We start from the raw sequence: 17344 nt of genomic DNA on the forward strand, positions 1-17344 counted from the left end.
TCCCTCAAAACCCTACCTCTGGGATACCCTACTCTGGGATGTCCAACCAAATCACTTTATGTCACATTGACCATATTGGAGAGTGGAATAACTTGTTGTTTGGGTGCCTGGCTTCATGGCTATTCCTCCCTGGTCTTGTCTTTATGCGTAGTGGCTACATCAAATGTTATTGGTCACATACAACATATTTAGCAGATGTTGATTGGTCACATACAACATATTTAGCAGACTTATTGCGAGTAGCAGAAATGCTTGTGTTCCTAGCCTCCAACAGTGCTAGTCTATGTATGACAGATTTCTCTTGTCTTCATAAGTCTCAAATGACAAAGTAAATGTTGCTTTGTTCTCCTCTCCAGTCAGCTGTTTATCTGGCAGGCCCACAATGCCCTGTTTATGATCCGCTGCCTGCTCAAAGTCTTCATCAGTGAGATGACAGAAGAGGAGCTGCACCTACAGTTCTCCTACCAGGAGAGGGCGCCAGGCTCCTGCGGTGAGAAATCTTCCTTCCTAGCTCCAGACTGTATCCCACCATCCTAGCTCCAGACCTGTATCCCTCCATCCCTAGCTCCAGACTATATCCCTCCGCCCTAGCTCCAACCTGTATCCCTCCGTCCCTAGCTCCAGACCTGTATCCCTCCGTCCCTAGTTCCAGACCTGTATCCCCCATCCCTAGCTCCAGACCTGTATCCCACCATCCCTAGCTCCAGACCTGTATCCCCATCCCTGGCTCCAGACCTGTATCCCTCCATCCCTAGCTCCAGACTTGTATCCCTCCATTCCCTAGCTCCAGACCTGTATCCCACCATCCCTAGCTCCAGACCTGTATCCCACCATCCCTTGCTTCCAGACCTGTTTATCTAATCCCACCGTCCCTTGGCTCCAGACCTGTATCCCACCTTCCCCTATCCTCCAGACCTGTATCCCTCCGTCCCCTAGCTCCAGACCTGTATCCCTCCGTCCTAGCTCCAGACCTGTATCCCTCCATCCTAGCTCCAGACCTGTATCCCTCCTCCCTAGCTCCAGACCTGTATCCCTCCGTCCCTAGCTCCAGACCTGTATCCCTCCGTCCCTAGCTCCAGACCTGTATCCCTCCACCTAGGTCCGACCTGTATCCACCCATTCCCAGCTTTTCCAGACCTGTATCCACCATCCTGCTCCAGACCTGATCCCCCATCCCTGGCTCCAGACCTGTATCCCTCCATCCCTAGCTCTATCCATTTCCTATTACTGAAGCACAGCCATGCAGTGTGTCCTTGCAGATGGAGGGAGGAGAGAGTGGTGGAAATTGGGAGATTATTTTCTTTACAGTTAAACCAGCGAGAAGAGATTAAACATCTTAATTAATGATGCTGTAATGTTATGATCCATCTGAGGCAAATAGTGAATTGCATATAACTCCTAGAGAGACTGACAATGTCCTAACCAGTCTGAAGGTACCACACAGTGAACTCCGGTTAGTAGTGATGCGCGGGGTTGACTCATAACCTGCCATCCCCATGGTTATATCTGCAGGGCGACCCGGGTTTAGGGTCATGAAGGGCAGCTGGGACAGATGGGAGGGAGGAGAGAGTGGTGGAAATTGGGAGATTATTTTCTTTACAGTTAAACCAGCGAAGAAGAGATTAAACATCTTAATTAAATGATGCTGTAATGTTATGATCCACTCTGAGGCAAATAGTGAATTGCATATAACTCCTAGAGAGACTGACAATGTCCTAAACGGTCTGAAGGTACCACACAGTGAACTGCGGTTAGTAGTGATGCGCGGGGTTGACTCATAACCTGCCATCCCCATGGTTATATCTGCAGGGCGACCCGGGTTTAGGGTCATGAAGGGCAGCTGGGATATAGGGTCATGAAGGGCGGGTTGAATAATGATAAAATGATACCTTAAAAAATCCATAAACGTGTCATTGTTGTGCAATTTATATCTATATTCTACATTTAGCCTAAAATAATCAAATAAAAACGTATCTAGCATTATTGCGTAAGCCTAAACCTTAGGGCCTAACTGTACGCCCCCATGAATATCCTACATGCTAATCACCAAATAGCCTACACGCTAATCACCAAATAGCCTACACGCTAATCACCAAATAGCCTACACGTTAATCACCAAATAGCCTACACGCTAATCACCAAATAGCCTACACGCTAATCACCAAATAGCCTACACGCTAATCGCCAAATGCTTTTGGGAATGAGCAGAAAAAGTTAATGTCGATCCCCGGAGGCAAAAAGGACCATGTTGGAGTTTACTTCAATAAGAGAAAAGCTGTGAATGGAAGAGTTGAAAATAAAGAGAAGGGAGGACCAGAAAGTCATGTTTGGGAAAGATTAGGTGAAGTGGTAAAAGAGGATGATGACAGTGTTGTGTGGTGATTGTGAGGCGCTATACACATTCAACAGTCACAAGATCGGAATTAAAATAGGCCTATGGCACGTCAAGGGAACTGTAGCCTACTGTTCAGATGAGTAAAATGGACACTGACTGTAGGTCTATAACCTCTCACAGAGCCTTAATATTAACTCTTGTTGAATTAAGTATTTCTTGCAGTAAAATGATACACTAAATGCAGGCTACATTTTGACAGGGGAACASGAGTGGAGAAATATGATATATTTCTTTCAGCATCTTGAGAGAATGTGAATGATCAGTTAGATACCGTCTGTAGAKGTGCTATATTTATCAGCGTTAATAAAAGCTGATAGTATTTCAACCACATTAAATATGCATCCAAGCWGAACTGAAATCTWATCAGAAACATGTTGGGTCGTTTACACAGGTTTCTATCTCCTTACAACCGGTCAAACTGTTATTGTTATAGCATTTTCTCCCCGCTCCCTAATTTAATGACGTCAACTAGATTGAAGCTTTTTCATTCTATGGATTTTATGATATTCTGGTGAACGAGGGTTTATTTAGTCTTCTAGGGCAACATCATGACAGAAGAGAAGCTACATGTATCTAATTATATTCCAATAGCCTACCTAAAATCTGGGACAATAATCTAGATCAGAGAAAATAAATCCTGCACACCCTGTCGTCAAATAGTTCTGCTGTCTCTGTATCCTACAGCGCATTTTCTATATTAGCGGGTTAGGGTCGGATGTAGGCCTCAGATTTGCACTTTGGGCGGATGCGTTATTAGCGCACCATTAGCGGTTATTATGGCCACTTTTTATTATGGCCATAATAACSGTTATTATGGCCACCTGTGTTTTTYTACTGAGATCTATGAAAGGGAAAACATTTGCAGAGGCATACATACAATCTGAGAATGTAGAGACTGCCACGGTTTATAGCCCCATTTTCATGATTCATCACTCCATTTCCTCATCTGGTATTGTCTTCAGCAGCTGGGTACTGTAGGTAACCCTTCCATTGTCACACAGAGAGAGGGGAGAGAGGAGGGAAGAAATGTGGAAAAATGGCATCACATCCCATCAGAGTTAATATCTGCTCTGCACTCTCRAAGGGCTTTCCATTAAGCCCTCGTTCCCAGGGTTGGGCTGGACCAGCGAGAGGGGGAGGAGAGAAGGGGGAGAGAGGGAAGGGAGGAGGGTGTYAGTGGGAAGAGAAGAACGGAATACGTTAGTGAGAGCAGAGGAAGACGTTCGTGGGAAGAGGAGAGGAGGTCTGGAAACACACTTAATTGGAAGTTGTTGCAGACAGAGAAGGAGATGGTGCCAACAGGCTGTCTTCACCCTCCACTGTGTGTGTCTCTTTCTCGGTTTCTCTCTCTCCATCCCTCTCACGCTGAAAGAGGGAGGGGGAGGGAGGGAAGGAGGGAGGAAAAAATGGAGCGTGTGAGAAGAAAAGAGAAGAGGGAGGGATAGAAGGGAAGGAGAGGAAAATGCCAATGGTGTATTGCCAGGGGTTATGCAGGGACCAAAACTGACACAGAGCAGAGACAGTTGTTTTTGTTTTTCTGCTTGTGATTTATGTTGCATGTCTATGTTGCTGTTCTATAGCACAGACTGATGAATGTGTAGACAAAGAATAGTCTAGTAGTCACAGGAAATTGAACATGCAGAGAGTAACATTGAATATGCATAGTATGCTTTATAAAAGTGTTTGGTACTTGTGTCCATTACAAGGTCAATTGGAAGTGAACTGTAAAGATATCAAAACCTACAGTACCAGTCAAAAGTTTGGACACACCTACTCATTCAAGGGTTTTTCTTTATTTTTACTATTTTATACATTGTAGAAAAATAGTGAAGACATCGAAGCTATGAAATAACACATGGAATCATGTAGTAACCAAAAAAGTGTTAAACAAATCAAAATATATTTTATATTTGTAAAAGTAGCAGCTTTTTTGCTCTTGATGACAGTCTTTTTACACACTCTTGGGGGTTCTCTCATACCTTAGCTTCACCGTGGGTATTGCTTGATTCCAACAGTCTTGAAGATGATTTCCCGACACTATCTTTTCTTACTCTGCAGTCCAACTCATCCAAACCCAATCTCAATTGGGTTGAAGAGTTGTGGTTGATTGAAGGCCAATAAGTCCAGGTCATTGATTGCACGAAGCCCATCACAACAAACGACAGATTTCCACCGGTCTAATTGTCCATTGTTTGCTGATTTCTCTTGGGCCAAGCGAAGACCTCTCTCTTATTGGTGTCCCCTTAGTGTGGTTTTCTTTGCAGCAATTTGACCATGAAGGCCCTTACGACATTCACGCAGTCTCCTCTGAACACGTTGCATGTTAAGTGATGAGTTGTTACTGTGAACTCTGTGAACGCATTTAATTTGGCTCAATTTTCTTGAGGCTGGTAAACTTTATTGAACTTATCTCTGCAAGCCAGATGTAGGTAGAACACTGGTCTTCCTTTCCTGTGGTCTGTCTCTCATGAGGAGACAGTTTACGATCATAGGCTTGCATGCCGTTTTGCACATGCACTAAGAAATTTCAACGTTCTTGACAATTTTCTCATTGATGACCTTCAATCTTAAAAGTAATGATTGGACTGTCATTTTTTCTCTTTGCTTTTTGAGCTGTTCTTGCCATAATATGGATTGGTCTTTTACCAGTAGGGCTATCTTCTGTATACCACCCCTACCTTTGATCACAACACAACTGGTGTGGCTTAAGAAGCATTAAGAAGGAATGAAATCCACAAATTAACTTTAACAAGGCACACCTGTTAATCTGAAATACATTTCCAGGTGACTACTTCATGAAGCTGGTAGAGAGAATGCCAAGAGTGTGCAACGCTGTCATCAAGCAAAGGTAGCTACTTTGAGAATCTCAATATAAAATATATTTTGATTTGTTGAACACTTTTGTTGGTGTTACTACTTGATTCCATTGCGTTATTTCATAGTTTTGTTGTCTTCATTATGTATTCTTACAATGTAGAAAATGTAAAAATAAGAAAAACCCTTGAGTAGTAGTGCGTCCACTTTTTGACTGGAACTTGTATATCCTGGGATGTAACGATTCACCGATATGCATCGGTCCCCGGATTCAAATGTTTAAGATCAAGTGCATCGGTCCCGTTAACCCCAAAACCGATCCAATGTAACATCATCGTCGTTAACCCAAAACGATCCAAAATGTAACATGCATCGGTCGGCAAAATCGATTCAACAAGTACAAATCGCCGGGTTCTCAACATTTTTGCTCATATTACATTCTATCTACCTTCCCGAAAATACCTCTAATCTTCTGTGACAACTGATGTGTCCTCTCCTTCAGTGTCAAACTAAGCATGTAACTGTGTTGACGGTCATTGACCTACAAGTCATTTTGCATGCTGAACAACCCCAGGTAATATCAGTAGCCTGGTCAAACTGTGCACTGTTCCCAGCTTCACGCGCAGTCTAACGTGAGGTAGGCGGTCTGCTCCAAATGCTAAAATGGCTTGCTTGATATTAGGCTTTATTAGTTAAGTGACAACCTGTGTAATTTTCTAGGTTATTGTTATTTATGCGCTGTTGAAAATAGTTTTTTTTCCAGAATAAAAGTAATCTACCGGAGACGCATCTGATCTGACTATAGCTGCTGAACGAGCCTGACAATAGCTTTGATTTTGATTGTTCAGGTTCACCATCASCAATAGTTTTGAAAGTGTTGCTTTAAACAATCAGTGTATATGGTATTTATATAAATAATACTATACAGGKTAAAGATGATCATTTCATAACGAGGACAGCAATCACAGAGGAGAAGAGAAAATCACTCCAGAGCGGTCATAACCATTCAATTATGAGACGGGTCAAATCCAAAGTTGTGCTRTATATTCATTGGCTATATTTCATAGCTCATTTCTAAAGATACATATTGATACATTACTAGCTGAAATACAATCTGCAAAAATGGCAAGTAAATTAGTGGRTGATGGTGATTTCAGAACCGAAGTGGAGGGGAACAAAAAAAAAGAGTCTACATTTACCCCCCCCTAATCTGGTAGTAGTCTCCTTTATTGCTCAGTTTAGGGCCTACGTAGTACATACATCAATTACACACATACACACACTCATACACACAGAGAGAGAGAGAAAGTTGGCTCAGACAGATCCAGCTCATGAGGTCCATCAGCGGCAGATTTGAATTTAGAATGGAAAATTGATGTTTTTCTTCAATACATGTTAATGCATCGAATTGTATCTCATTAATTCKTTCTCTAATCAAACTGAATCGTTTCAAACTAATCGTTCCTGTATTGTAGCTCATCTGTACGTATCGAGTCGTCTTGAAAGGGAAAGATGCACATCCCTAATGTATCCAGACACCCCTATGGTCAATCACACCAGGTAAACGATAAATGGACGTTTGCCATGATAAAACAATCTACAAGACCGCCCGGTTCTCGTCTCTGTTGCCATAGTTCAGAGCATCTTTACACTCAGTTCTCAGTTTRTTAGGTACACCAGCCCATTGACAAAAACAGTTCGCTCCTACAAACAGTGAGTCACTTGGCCGTGGCTTGCTGTACAAAGCAGGCAGACAGGCATCGAAGCATTGTGACTAGAATGCGCAAAACTATTGACCTGAGCGTCTTTGAGCGTGGTGACAGAGCATGAACGGCATCTCGGCAACGCATAACTCGCCGGTCCTTGTCACAGATGGGCTAATGCAGCAGACGACTACTCTGGATTCCACTCCTATCAGCTAAAAACAGTAAGAAGTGGCTCCAGTCAACGACCAACAACACTGGACAATTGAGGAGTGGAAAAACATAGCCTGGTCTGACAAATCCCAGTGCCATCAGCATGACCCAACAGGAAGAGTCCAAATTGTACTTTTTGGTCCACCTCCCACTGTGGCAGGAATATGAGAAAAAAATCTACAAGACATATTTTTTTACGCTACAATTAAACCAACAAAACACACAAAAAAAGGATGAGCATGCTTTGTAATGTTTCTAAAACAAATGTATTACAAGTAATAAGTAATGTGGTACAGTGCTGTGAAGAAGTATTTTCCCCTTTCTGATTCTCTCTATTTTTCATATTTTTTCTCCTGAATGTTGTCAGATCTTCAGTAAAACCTGATATTAGATAAAGGGAACCTGAGTTTACAACAACAAAAAATATACTTATTTTATTTATTTAAAACATAAAGTAATGCAACATCCAATTCCCCTGTGTGAAAAAAATAATTGCCCCCTTACAGTCAATAACTGGTTGTGCCTCCTTTAGCTGCAATGACCTCAACTGAATGCTTTCTATAGTTGTTGATCAGTCTCTCACGTCGCTGGGGAGGAATTTTGTCCCTCTCTTCCATGCAGAACTGCTTTAACTCAGCAACATTTGTGGGTTTTCAAGCATGAACTACTCGTTTTAAGTCCTGCCACAACATCTCAATTGGGATTAGGTCTGGACTTTGACTAGGCCAGTCCAAAGCCTCAGATATGTTGCATTTTAGCCATTTTAATGTAGACTTGATTGTGTGTTTTGGATCATTGTCTTGCTGCATGACCCAGCTGCACTTCAGCTTCAGCTCACAGACAGATGGCCTGACATTCTCCTGTAGAATTCTCTGATACAGAGCAGAATTCATGGTTCCTTCTATAAAGGGAAGTCRTCCAGGTTCTGAGGAAGCAAAGCATCCCCAAACCATCACACTTCCACCACCATGCTTGACTGTTGGTATGAGGTTTTTACTGTGGAATGCAGTGTTTGGTTTTCACCAGACTTAATGAGACACGTCTCGTCCAAAAAGTTGACTCAAAGTTTTTCAAGACTCTTGGAAGAATGTTCTATGGACAGATGAGTCAACTATACTTTTTTGGATGACTTGGGTAGACTTTAGTTTCAAGTAAATTAGACCAACTTTTAAGCCTGTGCACAGTGCTTCTACATTTACATTTAAGTCATTTAGCAGACGCTCTTATCCTAAAAAAGTAAATATTTCACTCAGCTCCTCACGTGCACACAGCCCCCCAGCCAGGCAGTGTGGCTGTGCGAGGTGGCATAGGCAATATAGGCTTCGTAGTTCTTTGACTTTGTGCGATTATTTACCAGCTATGAAACAAAACGCCAGAAATACTTTGAAAACAGCTACTGCAGCATTTATGTTACTATAAATGTGATMATTCTTGACTTTCTATTCACAAATGAGAGTGAAATGCTCGCACTGTGGAGCACTGACCACACGCCAACGTGGCTGGTGAAATAGAYGTTTTTACCCACCAATGCCRAAATCTACCCGCAGCTGGCGGGTGTCAATTTTAGGCCCTGKTCCATGGCCCCATCCTGCCTGGTGTCAATGGTACAGACTGGTGGCAGTGGTGTAATGGTGTGGGGAATGTTAGTTCCCTTGATACCAATTGAGCAACGTTTCCATTACCAGAAGAAATCAAGCTGTTCTGGAGGCAAAGAGGGTCCGACCCGGTACTAGATGGGTATACCTAATAAACTGGCCACTGAGTGTATGTTTAATAGCTATCAAGGCCATGCATCCAACAGAGCCACCCCACTGTGCCTTGGGGTCTTCTCATGTGCGTAGGTTTTCCTGTGAGGTGAGCTTGGGTCTCTACTCTCCACGTTTTTCCATTGAACCCAAACGAACACAAAGTACTCTTTGTAGTCAAGTAGGGGGTCAGTGTAGCTATTGGCTGGTCTAATTGAAAGGTGGTTGAAAGCAGAGACAGGCTAGGTAATTGGCTAAACGTCTCTCTCTCTCTCTCTCTACCTCCCTCTCCGTCTCTGTCTCTCTCTCCCTCTCCCTCTCTGTGTCTCTCTCCCTCTCTCTGTCTCTCTGTCTCTCTCCCTCTCTCTGTCTCTCCCTCTCCCTCTGTCTCTCTCTCTCTCTGTCTCTCTCTCTCTGTCTCTCTCCCCCTCTCTCTCATTCTGCAGACACGGGGAGAGAGGACCTGCTGGAGGAGCTGATTTGTAACCTGGTACACCTGGTCGTGGAGGTGCCCCTGCTGTGAGTACCTTGGAGGGGGGTGGGGAGTGGGCGGAGAGGACTAGGGGTGGACTGAGTCTGGACCCCCTATGGCTTCCACCTGGGGGGGAAGGGAGGGTGAGGGGTACACCTGGCCGTGGAGGTGCCCCTGCTGTGAGGGTTTGGTGCAGAGGGGGATGGATGGGCACTGAGTCTGGAGCCCGTCTGGCCTCCTCCAGCTGTTTTAATGGGCTCTTGGATGGTGATAAATGAAAGGCCAGCTCTACAAACTGCAGGTATTCTAGATACCTGCTGCATTGAAATATTTGATCTCCACACACCGACTGGGTCATCAGTTAGCATTTTATTCCTCTCCCCTTTTACATTAAAGCCTCTTAAAATGAGACCCTAAGTCCTAAAGGGACCATCTGTCGTGGGTAGATGGGGGTAGACAGGGGTAGTCGGGGGGGGTTGATCCTGTCTTCTGTACCTGCTCCCCCCAAAAGGTTGAATATAGAGAGCTCCAGTGTGAGTGGGCCAGTAGCACCAGGTCAGGTTGAACATAGAGAGCTCCAGTGTGAGTGGGCCAGTAGCACCAGGTCAGGTTGAATATAGAGAGCTCCAGTGTGAATGGGCCAGTAGCACCAGGTCAGGTTGAATATAGAGAGCTCCAGTTGTGAGTGGGCCAGTAGCACCAGGTCAGGTTGAATAATGAGAGCTCCAAGTGTGAGTGGGCCAGTAGCACCAGGTCAGGTTTAACATAGAGAGCTCCAGTGTGAGTGGGCCAGTAGCACGGTCAGGTTGAATATAGAGAGCTCCAGTGTGAAATGGGCCAGTTAAGCACCAGGTCAGGTTGAATATAGAGAGCTCCAGTGTGAATGGGCCAGTAGAACCAGGTCAGGTTGAATATAGAGAGCTCCCAGTTTGTGAATGGGCCAGTAGCACCAGGTCAGGTGAATATAGAGAGCTCCATGGTGAGTGGGCCAGTAGCACCAGGTCAGGTTGAATTAGAGAGCTCCAGTGTGAGTGGGCCAGTAGCACCAGGTCAGTTAACATAGAGAGCTCCAGTGTGAGTGGCCAGTAGACACCAGGTCAGGTTTAACATAGCGAGCTCCAGTTGTGAAATGGGCCAAGTAGAACCAGGTCAGGTTGAATATAGAGAGCTCCCAGTATGAGTGGGCCAGTAGCACCAGGTCAGGTTGAATATAGAGAGCTCCAGTATGAGTGGGCCAGTAGCACCAGGTCAGGTTGAATATAGGAGAGCTCCAGTGTGAGTGGCAGTAGCACCAGGTCAGGTTTAACATAGAGAGCTCCAGTGTGAATTGGGCCAGTAGAACAGGTCAAGGTTGAAATATAGAGAGCTCCAGTGTGAATGGGCAGTAGCACCAGTCAGGTGAATATAGAGAGCTCCAGTGTGAATGGGCCAGTAGCACCAGGTCAGGTTGAATATGAGAGCTCCAGTGTGAATGGGCCAGTAGCACCAGGTCAGGTGAATATAGAGATATTTGAGTCTGTTTTTTTATTGAGGTTTTACCTTAAATTGCAGTAACAGCCTGTTTTACATTCTGAAATGTTGCAGTAGCTGATTGCTGCTCGTAGCCACGGAAACTACGGAAACCGTTCCTTGCACCAACATAAAAAAAAACGTTTAAAAACTGTTGACACTATCTCAAAGTGTTGACATAGGAAAGTCAACATTTTCAGAAACGTAAGTCAACATATTGAGATGGTAGATCATACAAATATATACATTTTTTTTTCCATTTGTAACATTGTTTGGCGATTTCAGAGGTGGCACCACAGGTCCCAGAGTTGTGGTGGGTGGGGATTATTTTGATGGGGCTCAGAGTTTTCCTGATCTGGTAAGCTAACATAACAGGTAAAACTCTGGGTATGACATAGTAATAAATCAGATTTAAAAAAGGGTTTTTATATGGGCTATGAGGGACCAGAATTTTTCTAATCAGGTCATATAATAAAATGTTTAAAAACTCCTGGCCCTAGAGTGGATGAAAACATCACAATCCTGTCAAACAAATCACGAGCTAATCAGTCTAAACAACAATACTTTATCCCTCTTTTCAACACTTTTGTGTCAATATTTTTTTGAGACCAAAAGTACTGGGGGAAATGCCAGGTGGCCAAATGTTTGCCGGTGCCTGCTTGCTGATCTCTGCAACATGGATAGATGGAAATCGCCACACAATGCTACAAATGAAGAAACATAACCTATGTATGATCTATGTGTACAGTATGTATTTTATTTTAGGTGGCGTAATGCCTTCCATATATAACAGCTCAACATTTCAACTCCCGGGGAATTATAGCCGGCCCACGTTAAAGTCGCAATGTTTCTTTTACAAGATGTAGCCTGAACCTAATAATTTGGTATGTTTGTAAGGTAGACCTACTGTACTTTATATTCATTTTATAAGGGGTAGTCGTTAAATTTTGATAGGTGACGTTACTTGATAAAGACATGTTAACTTTTAGCTAGCGTAACCGTGATATTGTTTTTGAAGCTAAATGTAATGAGTGTACAGATTAGAACTATAACCCTTCAGGGCATAAACTGAAACCTGCCACATTTCAAATGCGGGTAGATTTAGGTATTGGTGGTAAGAATGTCTATTTCACTAGCCACGTTGGTGGGTGTCTACAGTGGGAACATACATTACATATAAGCATTAGCAGACCTTTATAGACTTACATGAGTTATCATATTATATATTCGATAATAACAGAGGCAAAAGTCAAGTATGAGAATCAAATGACATTTTATCGGTCACAAACACATGGTTAGCAGATGTTAAGCGAGTGTAGCGAAATGCTTGTGCTTCTATTTCCGACCGTGCAGTAATATCTAACAGTAATACTAAACAATTCCCACAACTACCTTAAGAATTTGTTCTGAACTGACTTTCCTAGTTAAAATAAAGGTTTACATTTAAAACAAAACAAAATAAATATATTTCACAACAAAAACAGAAAAGCGTAATTTCTCATATGTTGAGGTGGTGAAAAAAAAAAAAAAAAGTTTTTTCCCTTTAACATTACCTAGTGTAATAGTTGCACTGGTTTCTCCTGGCTAGTGGCTTACTGTGACATTCACTTTGAGAACGTCAAGCAAACCCTCTCTCGGCTCGTGACATTCCCGTCACAAATGTTCAATTGAAAAGTGTATGTACATATTGTGTCAATTGAAATTCCGTCCTGATAACTCTATTCAGTGAGGAGAATAAGCCCCTCTTTATCCCTATCAGATGGAATAGAGGTCTCTGGCAAAGGTTCAGAGGCAAAGGGTTACTGGATCGCTGGGTTCCTATTGCAGCATGGGTTCATGGGCCATCTGGTTGGATGAGGACACACACAGTGAGTAAGGAGGGGGCAGTTGAGAGACAGGGAGGGTCAAAGGGAGAGGCGAGAGCTGGGCGGTAAGGGGAGAGGAGCCCCCTTGGTTGGCTGGATTACAGTCCTCTGTTTGGGGGTGGGACACAGAGCCAATGTCCTGGGGAGGGAGCGGAGGGACAGGATGGTCAGTGTGTGTCTATGGCTGTGTTCCAAATGATATCCTTTTCCCTATATAGTGCACTACTTCTGACCTGATGGACTAGGATGCTGTTTGGGACGCACTCTCTGCTGTGCTGATTGGGCATCTTGCTTTGGCTCTGGGCTTTGTTGGGTTCTGTGGCGCCGGGCGGGTTGAGTCGGCCCAGATCTGGGCCGTTATGGCTGGCGCTGGTGTACATTTCAAAGGCATTTTTCCATTTCGCCTCCGTCCTGTCTCTCTGTCCTCTGTCGCCTTTGTGCTTCTCCAACACACAGAGGTGTGTGTGTCTGTAAAATCACAACTATTATTTTGGCATGCCATACACTCCTCAAGGTCTGTGGAAGTGTCTGCTGAAAGCCTGACTCTCCCTCTGTGTGTGTGTGTGTGTGTGTGTGATGAGCCTGGCCATGCTCCAGGCACAGATTGCCTTCCTCCCTCAGAACACTCAGTAATATAAATGCATCAGCGACGTCCATGTTCCGTGGAATGTTCTCAGAATGTCCTTGTGTTCCGTTCCTCCTCCGTGTGACCGTCATGCCCGAAACATATGAGCCATGATGATGATGATGAGGAGGAGGGCGAAGAGAAGGAGGATGGGAATTGAGGAGTGTGTGACAGTCACCTTCACATGCACACACACAGGAGTTTTCAGCCATTGAAATGCTTGGGCGGGTGGCCTAAGTCCAAACAGTGTAAATATGATACAATTATAATTAATACACCATTTTATATATATATATACACTATATGGCCAGAAGTATGTGGACATGCCTTCAAATTAGGTAGGCCACACAAGCTCACAGAACGGGACAGTTGAGTCCTGTAAGAATTGCCTGTCCTAGCTTGCAACACTCACACACTGTTCCTAGGCCGTCATTGAAAATAAGAATTTGTTCTTAACTGACTTGCCTAGTAAAATAAAGGTAAAATAAAAAAAACTTTTAAAAAAAACTACCGAGTTCTAAACTGCCTCTGGAAGCAATGTCAGCACAAGAGCTGTTTGTCGGTAGCTTCATGAAATGGGTTTCAATGGCCGAGCAGCCGTACACAAACCTAAGATCACCATGCGCAATGCCAAGTGTCGGCTGAAGTGGTGTAAAGCTTTCCGCCATTGGACTCATCTGCGTTGCTTGCTGTTTGGGGTTTTAGGCTGGGTTTCTGTACAGCACTTTGTGACATCGGCTGATGTAAAAATGGCTTTAGAAATACATTTGATTGATTGACTCTGGACCAGTGGAAACGCGTTCTCTGGAGTGATGAATCACACTATATCAGATACTAGAACCAAAGGCCGGATGCGCACCTAACGGACAGTCTAGCTCCCCCACCACTATCAGCATTAGCACGCCACTATAAGTAGCGGAGAACACACATCTACCTTCCCGCAGTCCACGTACTCAGAATAGCTGCATCTCAAGGCCACCGCACCGCTCCGAGAGCAGACATGAAAATTCTACTTCAACCCACGACTATCAGGATTAGACATCGCCATTCAAGGCGCGGACGAGACTACGACCATACACTCTCCTACTTACCCCACGTCATCAGCATTTAGAGCCATAGGGAAGGACCAACAACATCTCACCACCTCTCCCACCTCTAGCCACCGCACCTTGATCGTCACGCATCTATAGCTGCAACGCCCAGCTAACACCTTAAAGAGAGTTACTACAAGCCACGCACCCCCAGGAGAGTGCGACTAACCATACTACTTCACACCCCACCATACTCAGATACTATCGTCAGCCCTCACCTCAAACGGTGAGAACTAAGACACTCTACTTCCCCACGATATCCAGCGATTAGAAGCATCAAGGGAGGACTAGACCATCTACTTACCCAATACTCAGCATGTGAGGCCGACGTTTTAAAAGAGACTACGACCATCTTGACCTCCCCAGCCCTCCACTATCGCAGAGATTTAGAGTACTAACAGGGACTAGACAATCATGCTACCTCCCACCTCATCAGCATTTAGCCAACACATTAAAGAGGACTAAGCACTCTACCGTCCCCCTATCCAGATTAGAGCCGGTAAAGGGAAGCTTTTAGACATCTACCACCCCCTACTACCTCACTATCAGATTAAGAACGGCGACATAAAGGGAGATGAAGACGAACACTTCAGTCATCTTTCACCACCTATCTGATGTATCTACGCAGAATCACTGTAATGGCATGCCCTCCACGAGTCAACCTCCAGACATCTTACTTGCCCCATCGCTCCATCCATTGATCTCACGAGACACTAAAGGAGACTAGAATCAGTTCTACACTACCTACTATCAGCATACGCAGCCGATTCGCCATGCGGGGATAGGACTAGCACCATCATACGCACCCCTACTACCACGCTGTGAGAACGCTTCATGCTCGCCATCTCTTACAATTCCTGATGAGTCGTCCTAGCGATACACTCTTCTTCCCATACTCCACCACTTACTCAGCTATCTATCCGAGTCCATTTCAGGATCGCCACATCGGTATCCCGGGAGACTAGCACTTCCGATTCTCACCAGCCACCTTATCTTACCACTCATTCAGATTTACGAGCCACCTATGCGAGAACGGACATCTACCACCCCACTAGCCACGTCATCAGATTAGAAGCCATACGCGAGACTAGATATTTCTACCTCCCCAACTATCAGACATCTGAGAGCCATAAGGCGAACTAGTACTATCTTACAACCAGCCACTCTACACTCAGACTTAGACCATAAGTGAGAGTAGACATTTCTACCACCCCACTTCCACGATCAATTAGAGCTACAAGGATGACGTTAAACATCTACCACCCCCACTTACCACACTATCAGATAGAGCCATAACGAGAGAACACCTAGCACTATCTAGCCACCCCACTACCATTATTCAGATTAGAGCCATTAGGAGAACAGACATCTACCACCCCTGACTTAGTGCCGATTAGAGCCATAGAGTGAAGACAGACACCGAGCACCCTACCCCCAACCTCGACCGCACTATCAGCAATCTCTCAGCGAGCCACATAACCGGCGAGACCTAAGAACCACTCTGTCATACACTACCCCCACCCTTCCATCCCACCTATCACGATTAGGAGCCATACCTGGCACCCAGCCAAGATAGCAGCACGTCGTACCACCCCCCCCACTAACCATCTCAGGGCAGATGTATGAGCCATCTTAGCGGAAGGCGCCGACCTAGACATCTAACCACACTCAGCTACCCCTATCGCATGTGTAGGTGCCCAAAGGGAGACTAACACATCTACCACACCCACGTACCACTCATACAGGATTAGAGCCATACGGAGCACTCAGACCATTACCACCCCCGACTACTCAGTTTAGCCACTAAGGAGACTAGCACACTACCACCCCACTCACTATCAGATCTAGAGCATTAAGTGGGAATTAGACATCTATACCCACCCCACTATTCAGATTAGAGCCATTAGGGAAGCTAGATCCTAGACTCTACCACCCCACTACGAGCACTCAATATTCACATTCAAGAGCCATATACGGTCCGACGCCACTAGACCGATCTTGACCACCCCCTACCACGACTGCAGTTTATGGCCCCATACGATGGATAGACACTACCAACCCCAACGTACTCCATCTATCAGATTACCATCGCCACACGAACCGAGACGTAGACATCTACCCACGACTACCCCACTAATCAGATTCAGCGCCATACGGTGAGATAGGACTCATTCTCACCACGCCACTTACCCACTATTCACGATTAGCAGCCCAACGAGAAGACATAGAGCATCCTCACCACCCCCACTACCACTATCAGCATTTAGGCATAAGGGAGAGCAGGAATCGACACCCACCACCACCTTATCAGAATTAGCAGCCATCACGGGAGACTAGACACTCTATCCACCGCGCCACTGAACCACCTAGTCAGATTAGAGCCATAAGCGCAGTCTACCTACCGCGTTACAACATACCACCCGCGACTCCACCCCACTTTTTATATGTGTGTTGTGTGTTCAGTGCGGAGGGGTTGCAGAGCCATAAGGCGTGAGATAGGGTGGAGTCGACCACCCCACCCCACCAACCAGTCACAGATTAGAACGCACCATACGGGAGACTAGAATGCATCTACCACCCCGTAACCACATAACCATATCAGACTTAGACGCCCTAAGGGAGGACTCAGACATCTGCCACCCCACTAACCACCGTTATCAGATTTAGAGCCACTAACGGGAGACCTTACACAGCTCTACCACCTCACTGACCACTATCAGATCTAGAGCCATCTCCAAGGGGAGAATAGACATCTCTACCCCCCACTACCACTATCTAGATTGAGCCACAAAGGACCAGATAGACATCTACCCCCACTACCGACATACTTCAATTTAGAGCCATATAGGGAGAGCTAGACATGTTACCACCTCACTTCTCAGTTGGCGGTTGGTTGGGGGATCATGGTAATG

At 45.0% G+C, this 17344-nt stretch overlaps 1 protein-coding gene across 1 annotated transcript in view; it reads left to right on the forward strand.

Moving 5' to 3' along the window:
* The window catches only part of LOC112070757 (dymeclin), a 101433-nt gene that overhangs the window by 18796 nt on the left and 65293 nt on the right, over positions 1 to 17344 (forward strand). Inside the window, exons 5-6 of the mRNA XM_024138206.2 lie at positions 357 to 490; positions 9317 to 9389. Coding sequence (XP_023993974.2) covers positions 357 to 490; positions 9317 to 9389 — 207 coding nt within the window. The remainder of the gene's footprint in view (positions 1 to 356; positions 491 to 9316; positions 9390 to 17344) is intronic.

Source organism: Salvelinus sp. IW2-2015, unplaced genomic scaffold, assembly GCF_002910315.2.
Source record: "Salvelinus sp. IW2-2015 unplaced genomic scaffold, ASM291031v2 Un_scaffold1416, whole genome shotgun sequence".
Taxonomy (NCBI): Eukaryota; Metazoa; Chordata; class Actinopteri; order Salmoniformes; family Salmonidae; genus Salvelinus; species Salvelinus sp. IW2-2015.